Source organism: Suncus etruscus, chromosome 8 (assembly GCF_024139225.1).
Source record: "Suncus etruscus isolate mSunEtr1 chromosome 8, mSunEtr1.pri.cur, whole genome shotgun sequence".
Taxonomy (NCBI): domain Eukaryota; kingdom Metazoa; phylum Chordata; class Mammalia; order Eulipotyphla; family Soricidae; genus Suncus; species Suncus etruscus.
The window spans coordinates 68372463-68387702 of record NC_064855.1 but is presented as its reverse complement, the minus strand read 5'-3'; the positions used below and the strand labels follow the sequence as shown (position 1 = coordinate 68387702).

At 39.2% G+C, this 15240-nt stretch overlaps 1 protein-coding gene across 1 annotated transcript in view; it reads right to left on the bottom strand.

The window, feature by feature from the left end:
* ENOX1 (ecto-NOX disulfide-thiol exchanger 1) overlaps window positions 1–15240 on the bottom strand; it is a 440285-nt gene that overhangs the window by 198784 nt on the left and 226261 nt on the right. Inside the window, exons 5-6 of the mRNA XM_049778780.1 lie at window positions 4079–4252; window positions 2660–2866 (exon numbers count right to left, since the gene is read on the bottom strand). Of these exons, the coding sequence (XP_049634737.1) occupies window positions 2660–2866; window positions 4079–4252 (381 nt within the window). The remainder of the gene's footprint in view (window positions 1–2659; window positions 2867–4078; window positions 4253–15240) is intronic.

Here is a 15240-nt window from a genome sequence, read left to right as displayed (position 1 = left end):
GGGAACAAAGTATTTCAGCAGACTGGACAACTGAAAACTTAGCAGCTGAGCAGGTAGGACAGACTGCCTCTGGCCAGCTGTCCCTACTGGTGAAGGAGTTTGCCCTTGTGCATATCCAGAGCATAACTTTCAAACATTTCTGTTTCCCCAAGCACCCTCTCTTACCAAAACATCATTAAGGCCTTTTAAGAGAGCATGATGAAGCTGAGTCTAAAATTAGTTTGGCCTTCAAATGTGAAGACGGGTCTAAAATTAGATAGGCCTTCCAGCTGGGCTTAGGCTGGTGGTACAGGAACACTAGAGGCACTTCCTGCTTCCTGCCTGACCCCCATAGATGCTCCCTCAGATCTTTCTTCGACACATGCTGCCACCTCGCTGGGGCAGAGGGTGGCAGGAGCTCAGAGTATGTTGTACACCCAGATAGAGAGGCCAGGACTAAGCCTTTGCTTGGGGCTCTTCCTTTTGCAAAATGGCAGGCTACAGAGCAGAAGTTCACTGAAGAACGGCCCTGCCAGGTCTGAACAGGGAAATGCAGATTCCCAAAATAAATTTTTGTGGGTTTGCTCATCTCTGTACTGTAACATAAATTTCACTGTGTAAAGTTTAGGTTTAAAAGTAACCAGAGTGAAAGCACAGTGGGGAGAGTGCATGCCTTGCACACAGCCAACCTGAGTTCAATCTCTACTGATCCCTGACTGCAAAACCAGAAATAAGCCCTGAGCATCTTTGGGTGGGTGTGGCTTCAAAACAAACAACCAAACAAACAAATAATAAAGTACCCTTGATCTACTCATTGTTACTTCCATCAAATTAAGAAAGAGTTTCATGGGGAAAACTGTTTTGTAACCACCCTCTCACATCAGGGCTCCCAAGAATCAATTCTTTATCATTGTCAGGATAGTTGTGTAAAAAGCAACTTTAAACAGATTCCTTCTTCTTTTCAGGTACCCAGCTCAACACATAATATCCATTGTTTTGATTTATTCCTCAGGGCAATCCTGTGAGACAACAATAACGCGGTGTTATAAGAATTTGATTTGTTTGTTTTTGTTTTATTTTTTAGATGAAAGGCAAGTGAAGCCCAGAGTTACCTCTCAACAAAATATTCAACTACCAATTAGGTGGTTTCCCAAATCATTGTATACTGTTCTGGTCCAAAGACTTAAAAAAATAAAAATAAAACACAGGTCTCATAATGCTCTGGAATATGTGAAAAGTAAAACACAGCAAACCACTGCTAATTGCAGGTTGCAAACTGTTTTAATTCTTTTTTTTTCTTTTGTAATTTCATTTTTTTTTTCACTTTGTGAGATCTTACTCGAATTGGGGTTTTCAAGGTCTCCACATCACAATCAAGCTCAGGAAAGTCTTTGCCATGCTAATACCATCAAAGCTTCTGATGTTTGCAAGAAAACTTTAGTGCCATAAGAGCCAAGTGTAGGGTCCAGCAAACCTGGTCATATACATACATTTTGTCCTGTCTTTTCTTACTTTTTCCCATTAACTGAGCAATAGGAAGGTGATGCCTAGAGGAGCAGGCTGAAATACACAGGTAGAGAGTGAGGGGATGCCAGTGAGTTAAATCTAAAAATCTAAAGCCAGTGAGTTAAATCTAAAATCTAAATCAATACTATGCTTAGAAGTTTTTATGCAAAGGCCTAGTTTACAGACTCCATACACTTGTTCCAACATTGACAGTGAAAGGCATTAGAATTATCTTAAACATTTGTAAAAATGTTCTCTCTCTCTATATATATATATATAATTGACAAAACAGTATCAGGGATCTTTGGGCATTGGTGTAATGAAGTTGAACCTTCCCTGAGAGTCCCTCACTAATTTCTGCAAGAATCTGATTTTGATCCTATAACCTGATGTCTAGGAAATGAAATTCTCCTTTAAAATGAAAAAAAAAAATTACACTGAGTGAGTGCATTACTCCCCCTGAGAATTACATACAATAATAATTGAAGCCTCATCCCCCCATTCTTCCTAGGTAACTTGACCTTACCTGCAAGACCCCGCCCATTTCCTGGGAGGGGTCTTGGAAAGAGTAGATAAGGTTTTGAAGAGAGGGGATTAGGCCCTTTTGGTCTTTTGCCAGCATGGAGGTCAAAGGGAAGATGGCTGAAAGGAGTTAAGATGCAGGGCTAGCTAAGAATGGCTGAATGCTTAAAAGGTTATGATATAGGCCACACATGTGGTGGATAGGGCATGAATAAAGTTGATGCTTCCTGAAGCCTGCCTGTGAGTGAGTTCAATACCCATCGCTTTCCTGGACCCCAGACCCGCCGGTTGATGGGGGATGAGCCACATGGCCATGGCCTAAGAATAAAGGCCTCCATCCTTCTCCATCCAGCACCATCGTTATTTATTTAATTCTACAAATAATAATGGTTCTCAGTACTCATAATATTGCTTTCCATTTAATAAGCACCTGAGAGCCTCAATTAGAAATGCATAAAATGCCTTAAGACTGGGGGGTGTCGGTGGGAAATCATTCCTGCAAGGCAAAGGGAGAACCTTGCAGCAAGCAGAAAAAAAAAAGCAGAATTTCTCCCTTCACTGTCATGAAGTCCTAAGTCAAAGGGAATATGCACCTATTAACATCACAACACAGAACAAAATGCCCCAAATCCCCTTACAGAATGCAAAGTACCAGAAAGGTAAATGGCTTTATCAACCATGAACTCTTCTGCGAAGCGAATGTGACAAAAATTCTTTTTGCTTTTCCGAATTGCTGTGATATCACCGCACTGTTCAAAGACTTCTTGTATGATTTCCTCTGTAGCATTTTCTGGTAATCCTCCAACAAACACTGTCTTACACCCAGGAGGTCGTTCTCTTGTGGAAGGAGGTGGAAGATCTAATAATCACAACAAAACAGAGGGTTTGGTCTTATATTTGTGGGTTTTTGTTGTTGTTGTTGTTTTACTGCCAATAGTGAAACTTGCAGAGTATCTTTGCCCTGTGCATATTGCTAAGCTTCTTTACCAACTACACTGATTTGTACTGGTCTTTCAGTTCCTCTCCCTTCCTCATCATTTTCCTTTGCTTTCTTTGTTCTTTTCTACACTGAGTGGCTATGACTGCCCCTGAGTAAAGATAAAGCAAATATTAGCATAATTCCATTTCTCCTTCATAATCCGGAAGCCTAGAAAAATGGGAGGGGGAGGGTTTTACAAAGTGCAAGGCATGATGATGAAATGACAACATGATGAAAACCCTCGACTTGTTATCTGCTCTGTCTTATTCAGGGATATTGAAGCAGCTAGCAGAACACAAGAACAGAACTTGAAAGTTGCATGGTACTTACTTGACTGGAAAACATGGAGCCTGAAAAAAACCTCCTTTTTTCATTATTCACATATAAATGAGCAAACTATGATATCGGGTTAGTATGTATAAAGAGAAAATGTACACTATCACTACATCTTGCCTAGTTTATATGTAGATTATTTAAGCAATCTCCTGGGAAGTTCACTTTTAAAAGACAACATTGATTAATATGAATTTTATTTCTTATAACCTAGATATTTAAGTCTATAAACTTAGTATTTGAGACTAAATTACAAAAATTTATAAAACCTCTGGTCCATTCATTTCATTAAATTTGTTTCCTTCAAGCAATGCAATTTTGTTCAGAAACTCAGAGATGCAGGCTCCCACCCCCCCTCAAATTGCTAACTGCCAAATTAATTCAATTTTCCATCTAGCAAAACACATTTCTGAGTTTTTCTCCCACATTTTCGAAGATGGATGGAAGTACTCACATATTTCACACTATGTTCTGCAGAAAATGATAGACTTCACTGCACTCAGACTGATTGCAAAAGTTGGAAATCTATCTCAAATTGAATGTATTGCCTTCCCGGTGTCACTTCAGCTCCAGGACAGACATTTGGAATATTAGCATGCATTTATTCTAATCATTCTGGACACAAATTCCTGATCTGGAATGAACCTTTACCTCTATGTCTCAGAAAAAATAATGAGTCACAGCTGAAAATAAAGGTAAAACTATATGCAAAACAAAAAGTAAAAAAGAAATTAAAAATATTTAACATTTCTCACTTACTTGGATTTTGAGGGAAAAGAGTACAACTTTTGCAATGGATTATTTCTTTGACAACAGCCACTTCTGTTGGTGGTGGAGGGGGTACCAGCCCCATACCTGGTATCATTGGATTAATGGGGGTGATGCCAGTCATCATGTTGAGAGCAGGATCGAAGCTTGGCACACAGATTGAGTCTGAAAAGGATCCAAGATAACACTTTAGCTGGAATATCTTAAACCAAGTTTTGTTGTTGATTTCGCTATTTCTATGAACAAAATGACTTAACTTTGTTTTTAATTTCATTGTTTTAGAATAATAGTCCTAGACTAAAAGGTAGCATTATAAAAAGCGACTCCAGAAAAGGGGAAATAAAGATGAGCTTAAAAACATATTAAATATGACATCATAAGACTTAACTATTATAAAATGACAGAATAGAACATAAGAATACAATATGTAACACATGCAAATGTAATATATTATTATGTAATATGTAAAGCTATGTACATGAACTCTATACCACAGCATATGTAACACTATGTACCATGAAGATTTGCCATTATTGTGAATGTGATTTTATATTTTTTAACATTAATATATTCTTTAGGCTGCCTTATGATCCAGAATGTGGGAGAAACAGCATTTAACATTACAATGCCCTGAGAATGCAACTGTTAATCTTTTCTTATCAAAAGAACCCTCTTACCCAAATGACCTAGATTTAGAAAAGTTCAATTTATATGTGCATACTTTATAATGAAGCATTCAAGTCCAATCTGCTTCCCCAGGATATAAAGGCAAAAAAATGATTATAATTATTGTGCTTGCATTAGTTATACTGCAGGCATAAAATGAGTCATATATTTCTGAATTTTATCGAGTAATTATACTCTTCTATAAATCAATCAGCTGATAACTGTCTCACACATCTGAAATTTTCATGTCCTGTATTAAAAAAATAACTAAACTAAAAAATGGAAGAGACACAAAGAGTGAGTTTCCAACATAAATAGTGAATTAAGTTTAATGATAATGAGGCATATAATTTTAAAAATTATATACTATTTTATATTTTAAATATGACCTTTTTAAAAGCAGGGACTTTCAAACACTGTTTTGAGTTTTTCAAATACTATACAGGAATTCCTCTCTGAGAGTTTGTCTGTAGGAAACAGACTAAGGCTTCCTCTACTCTCAGAAGCAGGACATTCTTGTTTGTTATGACTTGCTGGGCTATTTTGGTAAATCTGAAAATTAAATGATATGAAAAAATGTATGGGTAGTCTGATCTCTCAAACAACTGTCCAATCAAACTGGGTAAAAATGTTTTATATCCAGGGGTCAGAAAGGTAGCGCAAGGGGTAAGGTGTTTGCCTTGCCCGCGCTAGTCTAGCACAGTTCGATCCCTGGGCGTCCCATATGGTCCCCCAAGCCAGGAGCAATTTCTGAGCACATAGCTAGGAGTAACTCCTGAGCGTCACCGGGTGTATACCCCCCTCCAAAAAAAATGTCGTATATTCAGGCATTGGGAAAGACCTCTCCCTGGTGCTGATATTCTGGAAAATGAACCCCACAGATATCTCCAGGAGTTATCTTGGTGACCATTGAAAGCTTCTCCAAGAGGAAGCTTCATTCTTTTTTCTTTTTTTGCTGCCTCCTCATTCTAGGAGGAGTTCTTGCTTTCCTCTTACCTCTCTTCTCCTCTGCTCAAAGCCCCCCACCCCCGCCATATCCATCCCAGCCTTCCAATACTATGCTCCCTCCAAACACACACAAAGGGCCTCATTCTATGCTTACCTGTGCCAAAAGGTTGGAGAAGCCCTGATGTAGATAAAATGACAGTTACCCTTTATTTTCTAAGAAACTCCAGAGGATGCAGTAGGATCAGCATGAATTTCCTTTCTGGGAAAAGGTTTATTATATAGCTTTCCTCCAGCTACTCTGGATTTATCTCCTCCTCTCTGGGCTGAACAGAATAAACAGTGTGATCCTCATCTCCAACCCCAAGAGAAATGCTGTCCCATTTATTAGAAAATCCACTTAATTTGAGAGTATACCAGTGTGATTTCAGTAAAATGAGGTTTCATCAAAGCCCAAAGAGTAAATGCCAAATAAAAATTTCCTCCTCTCAAGTAGTCACCTTGTCATTGTAGGTATTTTGTTTAGAATAATGGTTCTCAATTTCTTCATCTATAACCTGGGATTTGTAGTAGGATAATCTGTTGAAGCAATAGCAGTATACAAAACTCCAAGATTCTGTACTGATATTGCACAAAACGGAGTGGTATATAAGAAAGACAAAAATAGGGGTGACAGAAACAAAACTCAAACTCAGGTTGCTCATTTAATATTCTCACAGATCTTCACAGGTGATTATTCCAATTTTACAAGCAAAGAAATTAAGACTTAAAGACATTAACAGAAATTTACAAAGTAAAAAAAAGGCAGAATAAAAATAAAGGCTCAGATATCTGGCTCTATAATTAAACATATCTCTTCTGGATATTTGTTTTTGTCTATATTAACCTTACCTGATCTACATCACTGTTTAACCAATTATCTAAACATTAAAAAAATCAGAATGTGCCCCTTGAATCCAGGAATTAATTCTGAAGTTATTTTTATTATTATCACAATAGAAATAAAATATTAACTTCTAAGGTTAATATATTAGAAAAAGAAATAATGACAAAGGGAATACTGTCATGCTTATACTAGCATTTAATTTCATTCCATACGTAAGATACATCTGTTTCTTTCCTGGCCTGGCTCTCACCATTGTTTGCCAATGCAGGGTGATTTAATACTGAAATCATTCAGGACTGCAAATAAAATGAGAGTCTTGTGAATGATAATAACCAGATGTTTCTCACAAATGAGATGAGAAGTCCCATGCTTAAATTTTCTTTCAGTTATAACAGTTTTCTATCTTTTAAGCCAGATAAGTAAATATATTCTCAGCAACAAGAACACAAAACACATTGTTAGGCAGAATATTTCAGTAAAAAAATGACAAGAGTTACTATGTTGGTTTTTTTCCTGATATTTGAACACTAGGAAATTTAAGAAAATATCTAATAATAATAATAATTTTAACAAATCTCTGTTAGTACAGTAATATGAATAGTTTAGAAAGGAATTAACATGTGAGTTATGTTGGATCTCCCTCCAAGAATCCAAGATTCTGTATTTGAGAGGAGGAAGTATGCTTTTTGAAAAATAATAAAAATTTTTAAGTTTTTTTTTGGGGGGGCTACACCTGGTGATGCTCAGATATCGCTCCTGGCTTGGGGGACCATATGGGATACTGGGGGATTGAACATGGATCCGTCCTAGGTCCTGGGTCAGCCGTGTGCAAGGCAAAAGCCCTACAGCTTGTGCCATTGCTCCACTCCCTCTTTTAAGTTTTTAGCAATAGGAAAAAAAAATGGAAACCTTTCTTAAACAGTGCAGGAACCTATTATGTACCAACTCATGAAAAAAGAAAACACACAAATTTTGAAAGTCTGAGAATGACATACACGCAGGAAGACAAAGGTGAGAACAGATGTTAAGCTCTAGAGTCAGATTTAAAAAATGCCTCTGATAACATGAGAGTTAATGAGTTGTAATTCCATTCAGCAAAAAGAGGACAGAGACCTTAATTGTAGCAGAAAGCAACTACATATGTGGTATAACAACTTTTAGAAATTGCCCTTAGACAAGATGGGAGGATTTTTATATCAAAGGTAATGTCCCTGGCCAGTTCTCCTGTCTTGCTGGCTTGCTTCAAGGACAGAACTTATCAGATGTTTCATTGTTGGTCATATTTTTCAAACTGAGTAAAAAAATCAGTAGATATAAAAATATTATTTCCTAATTCATAGGAAAAATCCCATTTTCTCAATTAGATGAGCATTATTTGTTTTTGTTTTGTTTGTTTTTGGGCCATACCCGGTGATGCTCAGGGGTTACTCCTGGCTATGTGCTCAGAAATCGCTCCTGGCTTGGGGGACCATATGGTACACTGGGGATTGAACCATTTCTGTCCGGATTAGTCACGTGCAAGGCAAACACCCTACCGCTGTGCTATCGCTCTGGCCCCATAGATTAGCATTTTTGTAAAAAGGGTTGGAGTTTTGATTTTAGAACTTCAGAGATCTAGCCTGTTCTTCCACTGATTTATTTATTCATTTACTGAGTAGATACTATTTCTGGGTTTTAGAATTAGTGATGTATGTGCTTAGAGAAATCACAGGATTTAAAGACAGATTAAAGGATGGGCACTCAGTATCAGAGTTGAGGAAGGTAAATCGAACTCAAATGATTGATCCAAGAAGGGGCCTGCCTGAAAGACCAAGAGGGTTTGAAACAAACTCTGTGACAGTGTGACCAAGATGCACTGAGGGAATGACCACAGAAGGGCTTCTTTGGTCTTTCACGCAAGTCCATTTTAAGTATTCAGAGTGCATTCTGCTGGGCTAGGGGCCCTGTGCTACTATGTGGCCTACAACCACTTCCTCTCCATCTGCTGCTACTCATCACTTGTCCCTTTTTTTTTTTTTTTTGGTCCTTCTCAGTCAATATCTGAATAAAGGATCTCGCTTCTTGGGTGAGAAGTAAATCCTGTTTGATAAAGGGTATAAGGTGTGGATGTAGGTGCTAGGCTCAACTGCATCAAAAGGACTGAGGTGAACTATCAAAGCCAGGAATAAGTCCAAACCTAAAGGCAGAGCAGTGTTCCAAGAGATTGCTCAGGGAAAAGAGGAAGTGCTTAGGCCAAATGGATTACAGGCCAAGTCCTGAACAGAGGTTGGTAGCAATAACAAGACTCAAGTATCAGCAGTCAGCTGCTCTGGGGAGGAGGGTCATTCTGTTTGCAAGTTGCAGGCCTTGAGCCAACCTGTTAAAGGTTTGGACTTGGCTTAATGAAAACCTGGGTTTGGTGAAAATACTGACTGGGTTAGAGGTTGATAAATATTTCTCAATGAGTCAATATACCTGAGCTGGACCTTCTGCTACAGATCTATACAAGGTCTAGAATTTGGGTCTAGAATCAAGCTGACCTTGTCTTGGAGCACAGGTTGGAAACTTGCTGATACCAAGCCCAGCTGAATTCCTGATAATAAGATAGATCCAAGGTCTCATTTCTCCTACATTAGACCTAGATGAAAATCAGGCCAGTCTGATACTGAGCATTCTGGAAGTTAGGGCCTAGGAAATACTGGAAGGGCTCTGATGAGCATGTAGTAATTCCCAACACCTGAAGAATTATTGGCTCCAAATCTAGACTATCATTTCTCTAGAATAAAATCCTGTCATATGCAGAGACATTCTGATATTGGGAGTTGAGGGTTTAGATTTATCTTGGAGATAGTTGCCTGCTGCTTACTTAAATGGAAAAACCATGCTCCTCTCAAAACCATAAACTGTTAAAGCCACTTTTTAAAATTTAATTTACATTTGGGCACCACAGCTGGCTGTGCTTATTTAGGGCTTACTCCTGGAGACATTTATTGTATTGAAATTATATGTCCTTTATATTTTTTAGATGTCTAAAATTTGTTTTTGTAAAGTCAGTTCCAAAAACAACTGGCCAATCAACTAGTAACAGCTGGTTATTACCAGGCTACTTGTTTCTTCACTTTTCTGGTCTTTCATGTCTTCCAAGTAAAGAAACTTGGAAACTTTAATTAATCCTTCTAGCCTCATTTATGATATATGCAAAATACAGATTATAACATTTAATTGTTAATATTTCTGTGAAGATTAAGTAGGACTGATGCCTAGGACTAGTGCCATTTATGTTGCTGGGACTTAAAGATAGATAACAAAGTAGGAACAAAGGACCAAAGTAATATAACAAGAAAACTGATCTACACTATTGACAGAGAGATTAAAAGGAAGGGGAGCTGGAGCCTTTTAGGGAGAAAGGCAGGTACATTGGTGATGGGTGTGGTATTGGAATGATGTGTGAGAGAAACCATTATAGCATTGTAAATCACAGAACCTCAAGAAAGAAAAGAAAGAAAGGAAAGAAGGAATGGGAAAGAAGGAAAGAAAGAAGGGGAGGGAAGGAAAGAAGGAAGGACAACCTTCAAGAGATGAACATAATTAATATCCAGCATGTTCTGGTATGGACTCAAGAAAAGCAGTTATGCAACTCACTAAGAACTCACCAGCTATCTGGTACATTACCAACATGGTGTATACATAAAGGGCCCTGACAATCATGATTAAATGTCTCTTCTGATAAGTATCTTAGTGCCAACTGTAACCCTACACCTATTCTTTGTGTAACTTTACCTACAAGAAAGATCCTCCCATTTCTGGGAGGAGTCTTGGGGAGGTTATAAAAGGTTTTGCCTAAGGGGCAAAGGAGATTTTACCTGGATGGAGAAGTAGCAGGAGGAGACATGGATGGAAAAGGCTAAGACGCAGGGCAAGATAAGGATAGCATGCATAAAAGGTTATGATAGACCACACATGTGGTGGACAGGGCATGAATAAAGATGATATTTCCTGAAGCCTGTTTGTGAGTGGATTTTCTCCTTGCCACCACCCTGAACTGGTACACCCGGCAGCTGAAGGTGGTTGCAGAGCCACGTGGTCCTGGGCTGGAGAAAAAAGGCCTCCAGGCATCCCATCACCACCCACCACCATCCAAGCCCATCCTAAGGGCTGAACGCAACACCCACAACAAGGAGTTGGATGTTCCAAGTGTTTTGCTTTCCAAGATGGAATGAGAAATGAATTCTTTATTTGTGGAAGTGACAGTCCAGAGACAGAATCAAGTAAACACAAAGTGATTGTTCTATGCTGAAAACTATCTTGTGACACTAAAATAAGTGATGTAAACACCAAGAAACACCCATGGAAACACCCAGAAGGGGGACATTTAGTCCCACAGTCATCTGACACTAGAATGTTAGGGATTGAATTGTGTTACCATGAAATATGTAATTTTAGGGCTGGAGAGATGTTACAGTGAGGACATTGTTTGTCTTGAACTCAGCCAACCCTACTTCAAAACTCAGTGTCCCATGTAGGTCCCCTCAGTAGCACCAGGAGTGATCCCTGAGCACAAATCCAGTATTAGCCCTACCTGATGAGAAGAAGGACAGATATACAGACAGACACCATGTGTGAATGGAGGCTATACTAGAACACACAGGATGGTGAAAAAAAGGCAGAATATAGGAAAAAAAAGTTTGGAAAAAAACCTTCCTTGGATCCAACAGAGAGAATATGCCCTGCTGACACTGATTTCTGATTCTCACCTCCAGAACTATGAGAGAGTAACTTGCTGCTTTAAATCACACTGAATATGTACTTGATTATAGCAGCTCAAAGAACCTGGGGTAAATCCCAGAAGGAATCCTAGAGAAGAATGACAGTTGACCAGCGTCTTTTATATCTCCCATGAGAATGTTAGTTAATAACAGCATTCCTGAAATAATGCTTTTGGGGATCATAAATACAAAGATATTTCTAAGTGTTTCTTTGGAAGGAAAAGAGATTTTCATTCCCAGCCCCCTGGAGGCAGAATTGCTCTTAGATTTTTCCCTTTGTGGAAACAAAACAAAACAAATTCAAAGCAAAAAAAAAAAAATTCAAGTAAAACAAAACAAAACAAAACATACTTTAAATATTGCTACTTATTGGTGAAGAACAGATAGATCTTACTGATTATAAATTAACATAGGGGAATACTTTATCACAGAATGTCTGCAAGGAGAATATTGAAGAAAGCAAAGAAAATGCTTCTCTGATCTTTCTAAAAAGAACCATAGATGGAGAGGTCATTTTTTATTCAAACCTGAGATGTACCTGTCTCCAAAGTGATTTCTGGAGCTCTACTACTTTACCAGTGATAAACAAAGACCTCATTCCATCAATAACCCAGGCTCCAGCAGAGGAGGGAACGCAAGCTGCAGGGAGGGAGGCAACCATCAACAGCCATTGTAGGCCCCACTGACTGTGCAAGATTTATGTCCATGTTTGAAAATATGACATGACACCAAGTGAAGACAATTTCAAAACTTCGGATGTAAGCTGGTGCCAGGAAGAATAAAGTGCACGAAGAAAAAAAACATTCTGTCAGATCTTTCCAGAAACCTGTGCACTGAACAGACAATGGATAAGTGAACCTGCCCTGAGTGAGTAGGTTGCAAAGAAAGCCCATCAAAAGATCTGGGAAATTCGTGCCTAGATTTTTGAATTTGAATTTGATACCAGAGTTCTTTCTGTCCAAAGGCATGGGCTGGCAACAACCAAAATAAGCTTCTCAGTTTCCTACAATTAATGAAGAACTCTCTTCCTGTGCACTGGGACTTTAATTGGAGACCCAGAAACACTGCTGGTCAGTCATGGAGGCTTCACCAGAAATTAAAAGGCATGGGACCTTACTGAACATCAGAACCTTTCAATGCTGGGAGACTCTTGAGTGTTTCCTGCTTTTTGCCCTCTTGATTTAGAGGGGCAAAATGAGGCAAAGAGGGTAAGGAGATAGCTCAGGGTCTGGATGGATCACTTTCTTTGCAAATAGGCATTCAATAAGAAAGCACATAAATTTCTGAATATTGCAGGAGCTAACCCTGAGCACTGCCAGGTGTGGACATCAAAATAAAGAACGTTTGATGACCAGAGAGGTAACTGGACTTGCCCAAAATGTCAGTTAATCTAGGGTACAGTGAAATAAGGGAACTGGAGTTAAGAATTAAAGGGGTGAGCCCGGAGAGATAGCACAGCGGTGTGTTTGCCTTGCAAGCAGCCGATCCAGGACCAAAGGTGGTTGGTTCAAATCCCGGTGTCCCATATGGTCCCCCGTGCCTGCCAGGAGCTATTTCTGAGCAGGCAGCCAGGAGTAAAACCCCTGAGCACCGCCGGGTGTGGCCCCAAAAACCAAAAAAAAAAAAAAAAAAGAATTAAAGGGGTAGAATAGAAGCATAACGCACTCAGAGTTTGAGCAATACTGGATGTACTGGATGTAGTTCTGGTGACCCCTGAGCATGGAATAATCAGGCCTGTACCATCAGGTCAAGGATTATTCAGCCATGACTCCTATTTAAAAAAGAAGAAAGTGTGGTTGCAAAATTCTACCTATCCACTTCAGTTCTAATCATTTTCTTTTCTTTTTTGCTTTTTTTTTTTTTTTTTTTTTTTTTTTTTTGCTTTTTAGGTCACACCCTGTGATGCTCAGGGGTTACTCCTGGCTATTCTGTGCTCAGAAATCACTCCTGGTTTAGAGGACCATATGGGATGCCAGGGATCGAACCAATGTCCATCCTAGATCGGCTGCGTGCAAGGCAAACACCCTACCACTGTGCTGTCGCTCGGCCTCCCCAACTTCAGTTTTTACCATTTGATTTTTTTTTTTTTTTGGTTTTTTGGCCACACCCGGTGACACTCAGGGTTATTCCTGGCTATGCCCTCAGAAATCGCCCCTGGCTTTGGGCACCATATGGGATGCCAGGGATCGAACTACTGCAGTTGGTCCTAGGCTAACACGCTCAGGGCAGACCCTTATGGCTTGTGCCACTGCTACAGCCCCAGTTCTAACCATTTTCATGATGAAAGATGGACCTTTCCTAAACTGCCTCAGGAACTCAAATGCTGTGGCTAATCTTTCGTCCTTATTCTGCACTTTGGGGTTACTAAAACAGGTTTAGTTCTCTTTTCTTACTTGTATCCATGAGGAGACTTCTTAGAGAAATCTAAGTTAGTCTCATTCAGCCTCAGTACCCAGCTTCCTAAAGAAAGCTCTTTTCTAGAACTGCTTTCTTCTGAGGTCAGGGTGAGCCTTAGAAATAGGTCAGAAGAAGCTGAACTATTTGATTAACCTTGCTTTCTACCAGTCAAAATTCTGAACTCTGCTGTTTTTCACTGACTTGGAACCTTTTGATGAAAAGATAATGGTCACATGTTTCTGGTCCCTACAAGATCTTCTGTGCAACTTTGCTGCTGACAGTTTAAGACAAAAGAGAAGATTCTGCATTTTCCAGTGTGTTTCCTGAATTTGTCATCTTAGAATCCTCAGCATCTACAAAGAGACAAGACAACCTTAAGAGCCCCTGCCCCTTCTTAATCACCTGCAAATTTCTCCTTGCAGGTCTGACTCAGTCCTTAGAAGAAAAGAGGAGGTGGGGTGGAGGGATTGGGGGTGGGGTGTAAGGTAGGGGGTTGAGAGTTGGGCAGGTTTATTTGCTTGTTTTGTTTTTGAGAAATCCCTTTGGTCCTCCAGTTTTCTTCTAAACCCTTTGTTGAGCACTTCTTATTGTGAGTTGCCAACTCTTCATATACACAGGATTACTCTAAATTCCTTTTGCTGGAAACCCATGCCCTAAATGTGTTTTATTTTTCTTTTCCTGTTGCATGGCCTTTGGGCCCCTTCTCACTTCTTCACCTTGTTTGAATGTTGACAGTATTCAAGGCTTCCTCTATCTTTATTCCTCCATGTCTTTGTCCATCTCTATTAAATAGTCTTGATATGTACCTAGAGGATTTGCTTATTCTTTTGAATGCACCACGTTTTAGGATTCTTTACATGCTTAGACCTGCTGTAGACAGCCATATCCTATTGTGTTCTCAGACCTCCTAAACACACTTTTGAACACACAGGGGAAAAATTTCCTACATCATCACCATCTCTTTTTGTTCCCATTGAAATTTAGATTCTCATTTACTTCCCTCTGAAGTTTTTCCAAAGTCTCTTTGTGAGTCCAGAAATTGGACCATCTACATCTTCCTGTTTTCCCCTTCCTCAAAGCCCTGCCCCTCACCATGTTCTAAAACCCTCACTGGACTCAGCCAGTGAGATTCCCACAGGAAGCCCAGGTGACTTTAAATTACTCCCTTTACATGTCTTTTCACATCCCTATCTCATTAGCTGATGTTAATTTTCCATCTGTATGATGTTATGTGACTTTGTACAGCAAGTCTGTTACATGATTTGGGGGAGGGGGGTGAATAAAAGGGTTTGAAAAGGTTCCTGGTGCTCTAGGCTTTGTCCTAATTCTCGCTATCTGAGGTACAGAAATTAGAGTCAAGAAACCATTGAACCTTGAGAATTATTTTTGAATATTTGATCATACACTTAAGAAACACTCTTCAATTTTTACACATCTATTTGTCTATCATCATGTATCTATCCTTTTCTCTCCATGTTTAAATGTTACATAATTTATATCAGGATTTTTCTTGT